Source organism: Oncorhynchus clarkii, chromosome 1, assembly GCF_045791955.1.
Source record: "Oncorhynchus clarkii lewisi isolate Uvic-CL-2024 chromosome 1, UVic_Ocla_1.0, whole genome shotgun sequence".
Taxonomy (NCBI): Eukaryota; Metazoa; Chordata; class Actinopteri; order Salmoniformes; family Salmonidae; genus Oncorhynchus; species Oncorhynchus clarkii.
Genome location: NC_092147.1, coordinates 17,695,890 through 17,714,089, shown reverse-complemented (window position 1 = coordinate 17,714,089; position 18,200 = coordinate 17,695,890). Strand labels below are relative to the sequence as shown.

The following is an 18,200-nucleotide window of genomic DNA, read 5'->3' as shown; positions in this document are numbered from 1 at the left end:
ACAAGTGGGACACAATCATGAAGTGGAACGACATTTATTGGATATTTCAAACTTTTTTAACAAATCAAAAACTGAAAAATTGGGCGTGCAAAATTATTCAGCCCCCTTAAGTTAATACTTTGTAGCGCCACCTTTTGCTGCGATTACAGCTGTAAGTCGCTTGGGGTATGTCTCTATCAGTTTTGCACATCGAGAGACTAACATTTTTTCCCATTCCTCCTTGCAAAACAACTCGAGCTCAGTGAGGTTGGATGGAGAGCATTTGTGAACAGCAGTTTTCAGTTCTTTCCACAGATTCTCGATTGGATTCAGGTCTGGACTTTGACTTGGCCATTCTAACACCCGGATATGTTTATTTTTGAACCATTCCATTGTAGATTTTGCTTTTTGTTTTGGATTATTGTCTTGTTGGAAGACAAATCTCCGTCCCAGTCTCAGGTCTTTTGCAGACTCCATCAGGTTTTCTTCCAGAATGGTCCTGTATTTGGCTCCATCCATCTTCCCATCAATTTTAACCACCTTCCCTGTCCCTGCTGAAGAAAAGCAGGCCAAACCATGATGCTGCCACCACCATGTTTGACAGTGGGTATGGTGTGTTCAGGGTGATGAGCTGTGTTGCTTTTACGCCAAACATAACGTTTTGCATTGTTGCCAAAAAGTTCAATTTTGGTTTCATCTGACCAGAGCACCTTCTTCCACATGTTTGGTGTGTCTCCCAGGTGGCTTGTGGCAAACTTTAAACAACACTTTTTATGGATATCTTTAAGAAATGGCTTTCTTCTTGCCACTCTTCCATAAAGGCCAGATTTGTGCAATATACGACTGATTGTTGTCCTATGGACAGAGTCTCCCACCTCAGCTGTAGATCTCTGCAGTTAATCCAGAGTGATCATGGGCCTCTTGGCTGCATCTCTGATCAGTCTTCTCCTTGTATGAGCTGAAAGTTTAGAGGGACGGCCAGGTCTTGGTAGATTTGCAGTGGTCTGATACTCCTTCCATTTCAATATTATCGCTTGCACAGTGCTCCTTGGGATGTTTAAAGCTTGGGAAATCTTTTTGTATCCAAATCCGTCTTTAAACTTCTTCACAACAGTATCTCGGACCTGCCTGGTGTGTTCCTTGTTCTTCATGATGCTCTCTGCGCTTTTAACGGACCTCTGAGACTATCACAGTGCAGGTGCATTTATACGGAGACTTGATTACACACAGGTGGATTGTATTTATCCTCATTAGTCATTTAGGTCAACATTGGATCATTCAGAGATCCTCACTGAACTTCTAGAGAGAGTTTGCTGCACTGAAAGTAAATGGGCTGAATAATTTTGTACGCCCAATTTTTCAGTTTTTGATATGTTAAAAAAGTTTGAAATATCCAATAAATGTCGTCCCACTTCATGATTGTGTCCCACTTGTTGTTGATTCTTCACAAAAAAAATACAGTTTTATATCTTTATGTTTGAAGCCTGAAATGTGGCAAAAGGTCACAAAGTTCAAGGGGGCCGAATACTTTCGCAAGGCACTGTATATACTGGTTACAGACAGGTTACATAGGCGTTGGTTCCGGGATGTGTCTGGCACCGTCTCCTACCTTAACTTAAAGAACATATTCTGGGTGTTCTGCCAAATAGTCTAAAGGAGGAGGTCATGACACCCCCCCCCCCCCCTCATATCTTTACCAGGCACAGGCAGAAACCAAGGATTATTTGACATCAAAGACAAGATGCACAAAGTAAAATTTTCTTCACATTCCACCCTTTAATCACTTGTGTGATAATAAATCATTACATTTTAAGGTAAGCAGTGTTTAATTTCTATATCATATTTCTATTGAGGTAAAGGAAATCAACACATAAAACCAGACACTTCATAATTTCAAGCCCTTTATTCTGGTTTGTACAATCCAATTGGTATTAGTAGATCATCATAATAAAGGTTATACTTGTATTAACCGGAGTGGGTTAATCAAAAATACACACACATGAACAATTTAGACAAACTAAGAAAAAAAACACATGCTGCAGCCATTTTGGCAATTTGGGATATGCAACTTCCAAAGAGGGATTCCAACCAAGTTGCAGACGTCCACTCTGGTTGTAGGGAATTATTCTTAATAATTACAGCGGTAGTGTATTTGGCGAGATCAGTCATTTTAGAAGAGTGATCTGGGACAAAAGTACAACATTCAACACCAATGATTGCACAGGTGCCCCCTTGACCTGCCAAAAGCTTATTTGTTACACAGAGACAATTTACACAATTCTTTTAGCATTTCCAATTTTCTCTACATCTCCAGAGATCTCCCAAATTTGGTCTTGGGCACATGCATATTGACTTTCACAGGAAGAGAGAGAACACATGTTATAACAGTTTCACAACAGTTTCACCGGTACCACTTGCCGTGCGGTAGCAGAGAGAACAGTCTATGACTTGGGTGACTGGACTCTTTGACAATTTTTGGGGCCTTCCTCTGACAGCTCCTAGTATATAGGTCCTGGATGTCAGGAAGCTTGGCCCCAGTGATGTACACTACCCTCTGTAGCGCCTTACGGTCAGATGCCGAGCAGTTGCCATACCAGGCGGTAAAGCAACCGTTAAGGATGCTCTCGATGGTGCAGCTGTAGAACTTTTTGAGGATCTGGGGACCCATTCCAAATCTTTTCAGTCTACTGAGGGGGTAAAGGTGTTTTCGTGCCCTCTTCACAACTGTCTTGGTGTGTTTGGACCATGATAGTTTGTTGATGATGTGGACACCAAGGAACTTGAAACTCTCTACACACTCCACTTCAGTCCCGTCGATGTTAATGAGGGCCTGTTTGGACCTCCTTTTCCTATAGTCCACGATCAGTTCCTTTGTCTTGCTCACAGAGAGAGAGAGAGAGAGAGAGAGAGAGAGAGAGAGAGGTCTGCCAGGTCTCTGACCTCCTCCCTATAGGCTGTCTCATCGTTGTCTGTGATCAGGCCTACCGCTGTTGTGTCGTCAGCAAACTTAATGATGGTGTTGGAGTCGTGCTTGGCCATGCAGTCGTGGGTGAACAGGGTGTACAGGAGGGGACTAAGCACGCATCCCTGAGGGGCCCCAGTGTTGAGGATCAGCGTGGCAGATGTGTTGTTGCCTACCCTTACCACCTGGGGGCGGCCCGTCAGAAAGTCCAGGATCCAGTTGCAGAGGGAGGTGTTTAGTCACAGGGTCCTTAGCTTAGTGATGAGCTGTTTGGGCTCTATGGTGTTGAATGCTGAGCTGTAGTCAATGAACAGCTATTACGTTGGTTCTATCACTTTAATTTTAGACCCTCAATTTAGCACACACCGATACTGGCAGACAGTACATTTACATTGACATAGAGTATCTTCATCTTATATTTCTAGCATGAACTTTTCTCATTCCGGCCCCCATTTGTGCTAATGACAGATTGGTATCTCAATGCATTCTTAGCCTAAATTAATATACATTTTGCAGTGTGCAGACCTCCACAATCAACCTGATACCCCAAATAAACAATTTTGGATATGCCTAAATCAATTACGGGCACGGTTGACCACCCCCTCCCCCCCGGCACTCATCCTTCTGGCATTTCTTTATGTGCTTCTTCAGGTGGTGTTTCAGTTCGTCCTCCAAATGGCACGTTCAAAGTGGATAATCCTTGATAATGTCTCTCTCCTGAGCCGCCACTGTCTTTTACAGTCCATTATGTCTTGCCCATTTTCCTACCAGTACACCAGAAGGAAACCGACTGGCTCCAGGTCATCTATAAGTCTTTGCTAGGTAAAGCAATGCCTTATCTCAGCTCACTGGTCACCATAGCAACACCCACCCGTAGCACGCACTCCAGCAGGTATAGTTCACTGGTCATCCCCAAAGCCAACACTTCCTTTGGCTGCCTTTCCTTCCAGTTCTCTGCTGCCAATGACTGGAACGAATTGCAAAAATCACTGAAGCTGGAGTCTTATATCTTTCTCTCTAACTTTAAGCATCAGCTGTCAGAGCAGCTTACCGATCACTGTACCTGTACACAGCCAATCTGTAAATAGCACACCCAACTACCTCATCCCCATATTATTACTTACCCTCTTGCTCTTTTGCACCCCAGTATCTCTACTTGCACATCATCATCTGCACATCTATCACTCCAGTGTTAATGCTGAATTGTAATTATTTCGCCTCTATGGCCTATTTATTGCCTTACCTCCCTACTCTTCTACATTTGCACACACTGTACATAGATTTTTCTATTTTTTCAATTGTGTACATTTGTTTATGTGTAACTCTGTGTTGTTTCGCACTGCTTTACTTTATTTTGGCCAGGTCGCAGTTGTAAATGAGAACTTGTTCTCAACTGGCCTACCTGGTTAAATAAAGGTGAAATAAATCAAATCAAATAAAAGACAGCGGTCAGCGGGGCTTTCCATGGTACCGTTACGCCCTCACTCTAGTCTTCTCATAAGACTACTAAATAGCCTTCTCTCTATAAGTCTATGGGAACCTTTTTATCCGTTACTTGCATTGATTTTTCATTGATTTGAGTTTGTATACAGATTCATTTAAATGTACTTACTGAAATCAGTTGCCGTCCCTCAATTGTTCACAGAATATGTGTCTCCTCCTGGGGAGCTCACAGTAAGGGTCTGGTCTGGGCGGGTCTCGTCGTCTTTTGGTCAGACGGGAATTTCCCTCATGCTTCATAAAATGCGCCACGGTTTTCCTTGCAGACCCCCACTGGAAAGCTCCACAGGCAGAATCAATCATCTTTTTTGTGATGCCAAGTTGTCGTGAAAATTCTTATACAGGGACAGTCGAAGTCAATCTTAAATGAATCATTGTTTATTAACAGTTAACTGGAAATATTCCAACAAACTTGATGCACCATAGCGAATGTCTGTCAGGAGCTCTAATGGGGCAGTCCCATTTAGTTCCCTTATATACTGGTTACATAATCATAGTTCATAGGGTTGGTTCCGGGATGTGTCTGGCACCGTCTCCTATCTTAACTTAAAGAACATATTCTGGGTGTTCTTAATAAAATGTCCTTCACAGAATTCCTTTTTCAAAATAGTTTATAATAATAAACTATATTTTTCTTAAGGGTAACTTTAGCGTAACGTAACTTCTTCCAGTGTGAATTAATTGGTAGATTGCAGGGCTCTACGCTGACGTTTTTTGACGAGGAGCACAATGAACAATATTTGCAGTAACAAGACGTTTTCTTTGTAGTAATGGTACAAGCATGAAATCATGAATCTGCGCTCAGTGTATTCTCCATGACACTCAGGGGCTGTTGTACAGTGAAGTAATCATAATTATCATCTGGGTAATTGTTTCTAGGTGCACCGCTACTCCTAAATAAAGAAATCCAGGTCACATAGCAAAATATTTAGGCGCATATGCTAGTAAAATGGTTGCACTCTAGAGTCCTTGTTCAGAGTAGCTTCTCCAAAACTAACAAGCACACACGCCTGCATGCCTGGGTACACACACACACACACACACACACACACACTTTCTACCCTAAAGCGTCTGAATAACACTGTTCCTCTATGCAGGTTTTGGTTTCGTCTCTACTGGTTCCCTCTGAAGGTTCTGTACGCCACCTGTGTGTCCAGCCTCCAGTCCGTCCCAAACATACCCTTCTACTTCTTCTTCAACTCACTCCTCTTGACACTCCTCTGCATGAATATCTACTGGTTTTTGGTGAGTGTTGGACCTCCGTCTAAAGCAGGTCACAAATCTCACAGTGGTGTGCAACCGTACTGTAGCTACCTCATTTGTCAGACTCTAGGTTAAACAAGACTAATCTAATTCAGAGAGGGCAACCCCTCACAGATATGTGTTCCCAATAAGTAAATAACATGTCTTGACAGTTTTATGACTATTACCTGGTCTTTTCCATTCGTATTAGCCTAATATGTCTAATGCCTCTGTCAGGGGTTGATACATTCCAAATAAACTGGACTGAATATGTGACATCAAACCTCTCTCCCCTCTAACCCCTGATCCCCATCCCCCCTCTCTCTCCCTACAGTATATAGTGGCATTTGTGGCGAAAGTCCTGACGGGGCAGATGAAGGATGTAAAAGACCTGAGGGAGTACGAGGGTGAGGAGGGAGCCCAGAGGGCCGCAACCCTGCTTAAGGCCCAGCAGCAGAGTAAAGATGCAGGACATCTCAACAATTCTGCTGAAACTCAACTCAACAACTCTACTGAAGGGTGAAGAAACAGTCACAAACACACTACTTTATCATGCTGATTCAACATGTGTATATGAATCACCAAATCATATGTATGTATTAGGTCTGCTAAATTACTCAAATATAAATTCACAAATATAACTTTAAACATTTTTTATATTTTTTATTATTAACGCCCACTCTTCTGAGGGGGAAAAAAATGTAGTTTTTTTCAGCTTTTTTACTAAATATAAATACATTTTATGTATACATTTTACATACACATTTTACATACATGGTACTTTTATATAAAGCAGTCTTATAACAATAATACATGACCAAACATCAGCTCTTTAATCCCAAACCATTCTCAGCCCATCACACCTATCACCATAGACCTCAGCTCTTTAATCCCAACCCTCAGCCACTCTCAGCCCATCCCACCTATCACCATAGACCTCAGCTCTTTAAATCCGCCCCTCAGCCACTCTCAGCCCATCCCACCTATCACCATAGACCTCAGCTCTTTAATCCCAACCCTCAGCCACTCTTAACCCATCCCACCTATCACCATAGACCTCAGCTCTTTAATCCCAACCCTCAGCCACTCTCAGCCCATCCCACCTATCACCATAGACCACCCTCTTTTGGTTGTGCCACCCTCGTTTGGTTGTGCCATGTGCCATATATTTTCCAATTGTGCTGTGATGTTTGACAAAAAAATGTAACCTTTCTAATCGTATATATTAACCACAGATTGTGAGCTAAAGATGATAACCTTTCCTACGAGTATTATTATATTATTTATTGTCTGACTATGGCTTTCCAAATCACCCAACACTGCTATTTGTAAGGTTCATTTTAAGTGCATGTTGTGATTTTTTTTAACCATTCCTGAACCTGTAACCATCATTAAGCTATATGGGGGCAATACCAGAATAATTGATCTGTTGATTCTGTCTCTTCGCAGCAAAATCTACAGAGCTGAGATTGTTGCATGCCCCAATAATATATATAAAGCATTCTGTTGGTGGCAAAATAATTATATAATAATGTAAATCAAGTGTAGTTTTTTGTACCAGTTCATAAACTACAGTGCCTTGCGAAAGTATTCGGCCCCCTTGAACTTTGCGACCTTTTGCCACATTTCAGGCTTCAAACATAAAGATATAAAACTGTATTGTTTTGTGAAGAATCAACAACAAGTGGGACACAATCATGAAGTGGAACGACATTTATTGGATATTTCAAACTTTTTTAACAAATCAAAAACTGAAAAATTGGGCGTGCAAAATTATTCAGCCCCCTTAAATTAATACTTTGTAGCGCCACCTTTTGCTGCGATTACAGCTGTAAGTCGCTTGGGGTATGTCTCTATCAGTATTGCACATCGAGAGACTGACATTTTTTCCCATTCCTCCTTGCAAAACAGCTCGAGCTCAGTGAGGTTGGATGGAGAGCATTTGTGAACAGCAGTTTTCAGTTCTTTCCACAGATTCTCGATTGGATTCAGGTCTGGACTTTGACTTGGCCATTCTAACACCTGGATATGTTTATTTTTGAACCATTCCATTGTAGATTTTGCTTTATGTTTTGGATCATTGTCTTGTTGGAAGACAAATCTCCGTCCCAGTCTCAGGTCTTTTGCAGACAGGTTTTCTTCCAGAATGGTCCTGCATTTGGCTCCATCCATCTTCCCATCAATTTTAACCATCTTCCCTGTCCCTGCTGAAGAAAAGCACTGTATATGCCACGAATATTACCTTGAATGTTTCACTGTACTGAAGTAATGCCACCACCATACACTATACAGACACTGCATCTCCAGGTGACAAATGCTTTCCAAAACATCCAGAGAGAAGGTTTTTGTCAGGAAAACTTGAAGAGAGAGAATGACCCCTTGGCCTCAGATGACTCAGTAAACTCTGGTAAACCTGATTCACATCCTGGGGTATCTTAGCTGGATGGGTCTCAATTCATTGAACTTATGTCCCTGTCCACTCGACCCAAGTTGTGTCCAAGTTATTATCTTCCGTCGACCCTGTCCCTTCATATCTGAATTCTACAACAAAGAAGAGCTAGAGGCTAGAATAGGGGAAGGATAGGCTTTGCAGTGTTGTTATTAGCGGCTTGGGTCTTTTTTAATATCGAGGAATATTTCCCTTTCTCTGTTCATAAGAGTAGCAACATGAATTTGTGCGTGACTCAGAAATAATGCGGTGCCATCAGCTGCCATCAGCTGGAAGAAGGTGTTCTTTTTTGGTCAGTGTCAGTGAAGGAAAGGAAAGGGAGAGGGGAGAGATGCTGAGACTGACCATCAGATGCAAGCACCATCAGCCTAGTAAAATAAATAATTTAAATGTATGCTCACTCAGCTTTGCCTCACAAGTAATACAACAACGGATCTATTACCGATGTGATCATATAGTGTGTCCATAATGGCGTAGCAGTAAGACGTGTTTGTTTTCTTCCCATGTAAATATTGTTTTTTTAGTTTTTTTAGTTTTTTGTTGTTGTATACATCTCAATCTCTTTTTTTCCATTTTCAAAATAAATATACATTACTGCAACCCGCCTCACCCAATGTGGTACGGATCAGCTATTTTTTTTAGACCTTATAACTGGAACCTCCATCAGATGCTAGCCAGCTAATTAGCTACTAGTTATTTAGTCATTGTTAGCCTCTGCTAGCGGTTTTTACCTTTAGCTCGGACTCCTGCCGCTTTAGCCTGGATAGCCCGGATAATACCTGCCAGTCTGCACAGCGCGATACCAGCCCTGAGCATATCGGACTGCTTTTTTCCACTACATCTCTGGATTCCTGCCGCAAGCTCTGGACCATTACACTGGATCTTTGCAGCTAGCTAGTTGCTACCGAGGAGCTATTGTGGCTAACACCTTTGTCCAGAAGCATGCACCAGTTAGCCCCGAGCTAGGCCCATCTCCCGGCGAGCAAACAAAGTACACCAACTACAACATTTCCCTTGCCAATTGGACTGGACCCTTTGTCGACATGGAGCCCCGCTGATCCATCACGACTGGTCTACTGGTCTGCTGACGTAACTCGGCCGATGTGCTCTAAACCGGCCTCTGCGTCATGGATGTTTGGTGATGATCCATCTGCTATCCCCGGCCTGCTAGCTCTCTGAATGCCGTGTCTCCCGTTCGCACAACGTAGTAATCGACTACTGAACAGTTCCCTGTTTCATCTAGTGCTGCTCTTCGGACCCTATGATCACTCGGCTACACAGCCGACTCCTGCTGGACTGTCCATTAACCTGAACCGGAACCCCCAAAGAAGCTAGCCAGCTAACTAGCTACTAGCTATTAGTCAGTTAGCCACTGCTAGCGGTCATCAGCTAACCTTAGCCCAGTCCAACTCCTGCCAGTCTGCACAGCGCGATTCAACCCAGAGCATACCGGACTGCTTTTTCTCCACCAAATCTCCATATCTCCGGATTCCTACCGCAAGCTCTGAACCTTTACACCTGGATCAGCGCAGCTAGCTAGCTGCTATCCGAGTGGCTACTCCTGGCTAATGTCTCTGTCCCGAAGCAAACACCAGTTAGCCTGTAACTAGCCTTGTGCTATGCCCATCTCCCGGCTAGCTGAAGAGGTCCATCAACCACTCCTTGGGCTACAATACCTATTTTGCCAATTGGCCTGGACCCCTTTTACTGCCGACACAGAGCCCCACTGATCCATCATGACTGGTCTACTGACGTAATCCGCCCGAAGGGGTTTCAACAGGCTCTTCTGTTGCGACTTCCCCTGAAGGCCCATCTGCTAGCCTGCTAGTCACGGCCCGCTAGATTTCTAGAGGCCATCGGACTGTTAGCTGAAGAGATCCATCAGCCAATTTCTTGGGCTACAATACCTATTTTGCAAATTGGCCTGGACCCTTTTACTGCCTTCACGGAGCCCTGCCGATCCATCACGACTGGTCTGCCGACATAACCGTCCGAGGGGGCTACAACAGACTCTTTCTTAGCTAGCCTTTTTGTTCCACTTCCCACACATGCGGTGACCTCACCTGGTTTAAATGGTATCTCTAGAGACAAAACCTCTCTCATCGTCACTCAATGCCTAGGTTTAGCCCTTGGTTTACACCAGACCTGACTGCCCTTGACCAGTACAAAAATATCCTGTGGCGTACCGCATTAGAATCGAATAGCCCCCGCGATATGCAACTTTTCAGGGAAATTAGGAACCACTATACACAAGCAGTTAGGAAAGCAAAGGCTAGCTTTTTCAAACAGAAATTTGCATCCTGTAGCACAAAGTCCAAAAAGTTCTGGGACACTGTAAAGCTGCCCACTGCACTGAGGCTAGGAAACACTGTCACTACTGATAAATCCACAATAATTGAGAATTTCAATAAGCATTTTTCTACAGCTGGCCATGCTTTCCACCTGGCTACCCCAACCCCGGTCAACAGCCCTGCACCCCCCACAGCATCTTGCCCAAGCCTCCCCCACTTCTCCTTCACCCAAATCCAGACAGCTGATGTTCTGAAAGAGTTGCAAAATCTGGACCCCTACAAATCAGCTGGGCTAGACAATCTGGACCCTCTCTTTCTAAAATGATCCGCCGCAATTGTTGCAACCCCTATTACTAGCCTGTTCAACCTATCTTTCGCATCATCTGAGATACCCAAAGACTGGAAAGCTGCCGCGATCATCCCCCTCTTCAAAGGGGGAGACACTCCAAACTGTTACAGACCTATATCTATCCTACCCTGCCTTTCTAAGGTCTTCGAAAGCCAAGTTAACAAACAGATCACCAACCATTTCGAATCCCACCGTACCTTCTCCGCTATGCAATCTGGTTTCCGAGCTGGTCATGGGTGCACCTCAGCCACGCTCAAGGTCCTAAACAATATCATAACTGGCATCGATAATAGACAATACTGTGCAGCCGTATTCATTGACCTGGCCAATGCTTTCAACTCTGTCAATCACCACATTCTTATCGGCAGATGCAACAGCCTTGGTTTCTCAAATGACTGCCTCGCCTGGCTCACCAACTACCCCTCAGACAGAGTTCAGTATGTCAAATCAGAGGGCCTGTTGTCCGGACCTCTGGCAGTCTCTTTGGGAGCACCACAGGGTTCAATTCTCGGGCCGACTCTCTTCTCTCTATACATCAATGATGTCACTCTTGCTGCTGGTGATTCTCTGATCCACCTCTACGCAGACGGCACCATTCTGTATACTTCTGGCCCTTCTTTGGACACTGTGTTAACTAATCTCCAGACGAATTCCAAGGCCATACAACTCTCCTTCTTTGGCCTCCAACTGCTTTTAAATGCAAGTAAAACTAAATGCATGCTCTTCAACTGATCGCTGCCGGCACCTGCCCGCCCAACCAGCATCACTACTCTGGACGGTTCTGACTTAGAATATGGAGACACCTACAAATACCTAGATGTCTGGTTAGACTGTAAACTCTCCTTCCAGACTCACATTAAGCATCTCCAATCCAAAATTAAATCTAGAATCAGCTTCCTATTTCACAACAAAGCATCCTTCACTCATGCTGCGAAACATACCCTCGTAAACTGACTATCCTACCGATCCTCGGCTTCGGCGATGTCATTTACAAAATAGCTTCTAACACTCTCCTCAGCAAATTGGATGCAGTCTATCACAGTGCCATCAGTTTTGTCACCAAAGCCCCATATACTACCCACCACTGTGTCCTCTATGCTCTCATTGTCTGACCCTCGCTTCATATTTGTCACCAAACCCACTGGCTCCAGGTCATCTATAAGTCTTTGCTAGGTAAAGCCCCACCTTATCTCAGGTCACTGGTCACTGGCCCATAGCACGCGCTCCAGCAGGTATCTTTCACTGGTCACCCCCAAAGCTAATTCCTACTTTGGCCGCCCTTCCTTTCAGTTCTCTGCTGCCAATGACTGGAACGAATTGCAAACATCACTGAAGCTGGAGACTCATATCTCCCTCACTAACGTTAAGCATCAGCTGTCAGAGCAGCTCACAGATCAATGCACCTGTACATAGCCCATCTGTAAATAGCCCAAATTGTAATTACTTCGCCACTATTGCCTATTTATTGCCTTATCTCCCTAATCTTACCTCATTTACACACACTGTATACAGATTTTTTCTATTGTGTTATTGACTGTACGTTTGTTTATTCCATGTGTAACTGTGTTGTTGTTTGTGTCGCACTGCTTTGCTTTATCTTGGCCAGGTCGCAGTTGTAAATGAGAACTTGTTCTCAACTGGCCTACCTGGTTAAATAAAGGTGAAATAAAAATGTTTAATAAAATAGCCTACCTCAAATTTTGAAATATAATAAAATATGGCTCTAACAACAATGCATTGGCAGGGATATTTAAGCAAAGCCAATATGCGTTGACCATGTATTAGGCCTATAGCTTATTGCACAAACGTCATTGTTACAATATACTGTTTTTAATAGATTAATGTTGCATAGGTTTACGTTAAAAAAAAATATATATATATATTGTTTTTTATCTGAGCAGTAGATCTCGGGTTGCAATTTGACTTGACTCAGAAAAGGTTGGTGACCACTGCTGTAGAGGCAGGCACACAGAGACAGAGACCTACATACAGTATAATTGGCTAGAAGGTAAGAATAAGTGTTTGGTTTTGGTTGACTACATGGCTAGAGGCTAGGCTAGGGGAAGGACGGATTAGAGGCTAGGGCAGGCACGGGCTACAGGCTAGGGCAGGGACGGGCTAGAGGCTAGGGCAAACACAGGCTAGAGGCTAGGGCAAACACAGGCTAGAGGCTAGGGCAAACACAGGCTAGAGGCTAGGGCAAACACAGGCTAGAGGCTAGGGCAAACACAGGCTACAGGCTAGGGTAAACACGGGCTACAGGCTAGGGCAAACACGGGCTACAGGCTAGGGCAAACATGGGCTACAGGCTAGGGCAAACACATGCTACAGGCTAGGGCAAACACGGGCTACAATTTAGGGCAAACGCGGGCTACAGGCTAGGGGAAGGATGGGCTACAGGCTAGGGAAAGGACGGGCTGCAGGCTAGGGGAAAGACGGGCTGCAGGCTAGGGAAAGGAAGGGTTAGAAGCTATGGGAAGGAAGGGCTACAGGCTAGGAGAAGACAGGGCTACAGGCTAGGAGAAGGCAGGCTTGAGTTTAGGATGGACTACAGTCTGGAGTGAAGGAAGTGCTACATGCTAGGGGAAGGATGGGCTTCAGGCAAGGGGAAAGACTGCTTGACGGTAGGGGAAGGACAGGCTACAGTGTAGGGGAAGGACAAACTTGAGGCTAGGGAGGGGAAGGACGGGCTTGAGGCTAGCGAGGGGAAGGACGGGCTTGAGGCTAGCGAGGTGAAGGGGCGAGCTTGAGGCTAGGGAGGGGAAGGAAAGGGCGGGCTTTGAGGCTAGGGAGGGGAAGGACTGGCTTGAGTCAAGGGGATGCACTGTCTACTGGCTAGGGGAACGACGTGCTACAGGCTATGCAAAACAGGGGCTACAGGCTAGGGGAAACTTTGGCTTGAGGCTAAGGGAAGGACGGGCTACAGGCAAGGGGAAGGATGGGCTTAAGGCTAGGGAAAGGAAGGCTAGAAGCTAGGGGAAGGGCTACAGGCTTAGAGAAGGATGGGCTAAAGGCAAAGGGAAAGATTGATTGAGGCTAGGGGAAGGATGGGCTTGAGGCTAGGGGAAGGATTGGCTACAGGCTAGGGGAAGGACGGTCTTGAGGCTAGGGAAAGGAAGGGCTACAGGCTAAGAGATGACAGGCCTGAGACTAGGGGAAGGATGGGCTACAGGCAAGTGGACAGACTGCTTGAAGCTAGGAGAAGGATGGGCTACAGTCTAGGGGAAGGACAGGCTTGAGGCTAGGGAGGGGAAGGACGGGCTTGATGCTAGGGAGGGGAAGGACGGACTTGTGGCTAGGGAGGGGAAGGACGGGCTTGTGGCTAGGGAGGGGAAGGACGGGCTTGAGGCTAGGGAGGTGAAGGACAGGCTTAAGGCTAGGGAGGGGAAGGACGGGCTTGAGGCTAGGGAGGGGAAGGGCGGGCTTGAGGCTAGGGAGGGGAAGGAAGGCCTTGAGGCTAGGGAGGGGAAGGACGGCCTTGAGGCTAGGGAGGGGAAGGGTGAGCTTGAAGCTCGGGGAAGGCTTGTGTCTAGGGGATGTAAGGTCTACAGGCTAGGGAAGTAATGGCTACAGGCTAGGGGATATAAGGGCTTGAGTCTAGGGGATGGACGGACGGACTTGAGGCTAGGGGAAGAACGGGCTTGAGGCTAGGGCAAGGACAGGCTTGAGGCTAGGGAAAGGACAGGCTTGAGGCTAGGGCAAGGACAGGCTTGAGGCTAGGCCAAGGACGGGAGTGAGGCTAGGCAAGGACAGGCTTGAGGCTAGGGCAAGGATGGGCTTGAGGCTAGGGCAAGGATGGGCTTGAGGCTAGGGCAAGGACGGGCTTGAGGCTAGGGCAAGGACGGGCTTGAGGCTAGGGCACCTGATTCTAAGGTTAGTTACATCTGTGGTTGTAGTGAAAACCTACAGGAGGGTAACTCTCCAATAACAGGGTTGGAGAGCCCTGGGCTAGAGTCTAGGCTAGGGGCAGGAAGGGCTAGAGGCTAGGTAAAGGAAGTAGGGGTTGTTTTTGAACCAGGCCGACCTTTAGACAACCATTCATCACACCGTAAACCTCATGCCAATAACGAGCGCTTTCCAAACAACCCCTACGCACTTCAGTGTGTGCAGATCTGAAATAACCAGATACAGTAGGTGTGATAAATATGGCGGACTACAATCAGAAAAAATATCCACTTAAAATGAAAGACCACCATACATTGATGAATAGCGTTGTTTCAGTCCATCCTTGGGTGTAGCTGTCCTCCTCAATCTTCTTGGAATTCTGCGTAGTTTTCCTTTGAGCCGGTGCTGGTGCCATCATTATGTCATTATATTGCTATCTGGTCGTATTGCTATCTGGTCGTACTGCTATCCACATACCCTGTTAAACCTCCAGTGAGCTCTCCCCTGGAGGAAGTGCCTCTGCTTTAGCGTGACACACACGGCTTTGTTCACTGTCCCCTCCTGTAACCCCAGTAACCTGTGCGCTGTCAGTCCACTCAGTACGACCTCAGACCAGCAGATCTCCTGTGTGTTGGCCTTGTCTTGTGTAGCAAAGATAGAGAGGAACTACGAGCTGCACTTATTGAGGTGTGCTTACTCGGTACGGCCTGACCCTGCCCTTATCTGGTGCCCTTGAACACCAGTGATATATTTTTGATATTACCATGTGTGCATAGCTGATTACCTTTTCTCTGGCTGACAATTGGTCATTTTTCTTCTCTCCTCCTTCTCACAGGAAGCACTTGCAGAACGGGATCACCAAGGAGAAGCATCTATAATGGCCTCTCTAGCTCTATCTCCTGGCACTTAACTCTGAATGCAAGTAACCTACATTTAGGTCTAAGTGAATCGCAAAAAGGTTAAAAAAAACATCAAATTAGAAAAGTGATAATTTTTCATTCTGTTTTGTCATTGTTTTATTATATCACTGTGAATGCTATTTCAGGTGACCTTTGTCTTATTAACATTAAATTTGAAGAAAAAGAAAGGTGTGAGTTATGTGAATGTCCTCTCGTGTATTCTACAGGGGCATTTAGAAGTTGTGTCAGCTCCAACAAACATAAGACAAGGTTGAGCTATTGATTTTTAAACGTCTAGACTCTATTCAGTCTGTCACTGAAGCATTACAGATTGCGATATAAAAATGTAAAGGTCATTTTTAATTGAGCCTACATGCAGAGTTTACCGTGAATGCACTCTGCTAACGTGGAAACGTTGCCTTTAAATTTAATCACAATGTAATGATGAACTTCCGCAATACGGATAGATTAGGGCCCTAAAGCACTCACACAGTCACCATGTCAAAGGTCCTCTCTAGTATATTATCAGGGGTCAGGTAAGACCCAAGTGCAGACTGTGTAGAAGTAACAATGTTTAGTGTAACGGGCAGGCAAATGACAGGTCAAGGCAGGCAGGGGTTGATAATCCAGAGTAGTGGGGCCAAGGTACAGGACGGCAGGCAGGCTCAGACAGAAGGTCTGTAATCCAGAGTAGGGGCAAAGGTATAGGACAGGAGGCATTCAGAGTGGTCAGGCAGTTAGGCTCGGAGTCAGGACAGTCAGGAGTCAAAACCAGGTGAGCGAGAAAAGAGAGACTGGAAACAGCAGGAGCTGAGCCCCAAACCACTGGTAGGCTTGCTCAAATAAGACAAACTGGCAAAGACAGACAGAAAACACAAGTGTAAATACCCAGGGGATAAGTGGGAAAGATGGGTGACACCTGTAGGGCGGTGGCGACAAGCACAAGGACAGGTGAAACAGATCAGTGTGTGACATGGAGAGAACTGCATCTGCGTTTTTAAAGATCCTTCCTCTAAAAGCTTTTTAAAGTTTATACCCCCTATTATTTCAGGAGTGAAGGCTAAAATACTAAAGGGAACTATTGCATCATGTCACCATTGTGGGTGAGAGGTTTGCATGTAAGGGTCTGGTTTTGTTTTCCAAACATGTATTCATTTTCTTATCATTGCACAGGTCGATAGTGACCACATATACATTTCCTCAGCCTGACCTGCAATATTTGAAGAGCCACTTCGGTGTAGTATTGATGTCTTTTAAATGTGAATGACTTGTGAACCAATTTTATTTTTTATTTTTTTTGCTGTCATTTGATAGGCATTAGAACTATTGCTTGCATTCCTGTATGGAAAATGCATTGTCACATTTTCTGTTTTTAGCTTCTGTTGTCGCACTGAAATGAAGGCATACAAGCTGATAGCTGGTTAATGACAGCTGATGTAGCTGAACTTGGTTGACTGGGTTTAATATCATCCTTATGATTTTGGTAAAGATATGGATTAGAATAATAATCAATATGGTGGTGGTTGTCAGGTTCACAGAAAAATTTAAGCAAATGGCCTTTACTTGTGTAAAAGAAGATACAAATCAAATGTGAAAAACATATGCAGATATGGTATTCAGGAATGCATGACATTGCAATGGTTTTGGAATATGCCATGAAGTCATAAGCAAAAACCACAAATTAAGAAAACTACAAACTATGTAATCTTAACCTTTATCAATGTGCTGAACTGACCTTCAAAAAGTGAAGTAATTAGAGCCGACCGTCACACACTCCAAATGGTTCTGTCCTTACATTTGAATGTGCCACTGTTTGTGTGTGCATGTGTTCTGCAACTCTTCAGTTTTTCTCTTTGCTGTGCCTGTGACATAAGGGGTGCTGTCCTTTTCGATCAAATTCAACCTCTTTTTGTTTTGATGAACAGTATGCTTGTGCTGGAACAGGCCACAGATGTCGGCAGGTAGAAGTGTCCGTAGTTGTGGATGTGTCTTCCAGTCCCCAGCACTAGCTACCACTAGTGCCAGTGCCTGGGATTACCTAGATTTTGATATTACATGCAATTATCATTATAGATTATTTTTTTTAAATTACTGTTTCTGAAAACACTGTAATCCAGTCGTGTCCCTTTTCCTGTGTATGCGTCGGTTAATGGCTTGTGCCCAGCCATCTACCATGGTACTGTCCACAAAGGTGTGCACACTTTCCCTCCATCTCTGTCCAGCTCTCTCCTGGTCTGTCTGCCCTCTCCACCACAGACAACCACCAACAACCAGATTGGCTTTGTGAGGTGAAACTACTCACAGCAAATTCCCTCTTTTCAAGAAACAGTATACTCCCCTTTCCCCCCCAAAGAAAATACATTTGTGTCAGAAAGACTAAGGTTATAGAGTAGTAATCACTTTTGTAAGTTTTATTTTGAGGCAGATCTGGCAGTTTTTTGTGATAAGCATTAAATATATAGAAGCCCATCCACAGTTCAGAATGAAAATGTGGAAGAATAATGATTCTATGCGTTGCATTAATGCTTTAAGAATGTGCCAAAAATGTTGATCTTTATCACAAGAAGTGTTCTGATGAGAGGCCTGGCCTGGACCTGGGTGGCTAGAAAGAGCTGTTATAATGGATATGAAGAGGGTATGCCTC

At 44.7% G+C, this 18,200-nt stretch overlaps 1 protein-coding gene across 1 annotated transcript in view; it reads left to right on the top strand.

Annotated features, from left to right (window-relative positions):
* Positions 1-16,468, top strand: part of LOC139373816 (ceramide synthase 1-like) — a 65,566-nt gene extending 49,098 nt beyond the window's left edge. The window contains exons 5-7 of the mRNA XM_071114887.1: positions 5,539-5,686; positions 6,018-6,202; positions 15,493-16,468. Coding sequence (XP_070970988.1) covers positions 5,539-5,686; positions 6,018-6,202; positions 15,493-15,535 — 376 coding nt within the window. The 3' untranslated portion in view covers positions 15,536-16,468. The remainder of the gene's footprint in view (positions 1-5,538; positions 5,687-6,017; positions 6,203-15,492) is intronic.
* The last annotated feature ends 1,732 nt before the right edge of the window (positions 16,469-18,200 follow it).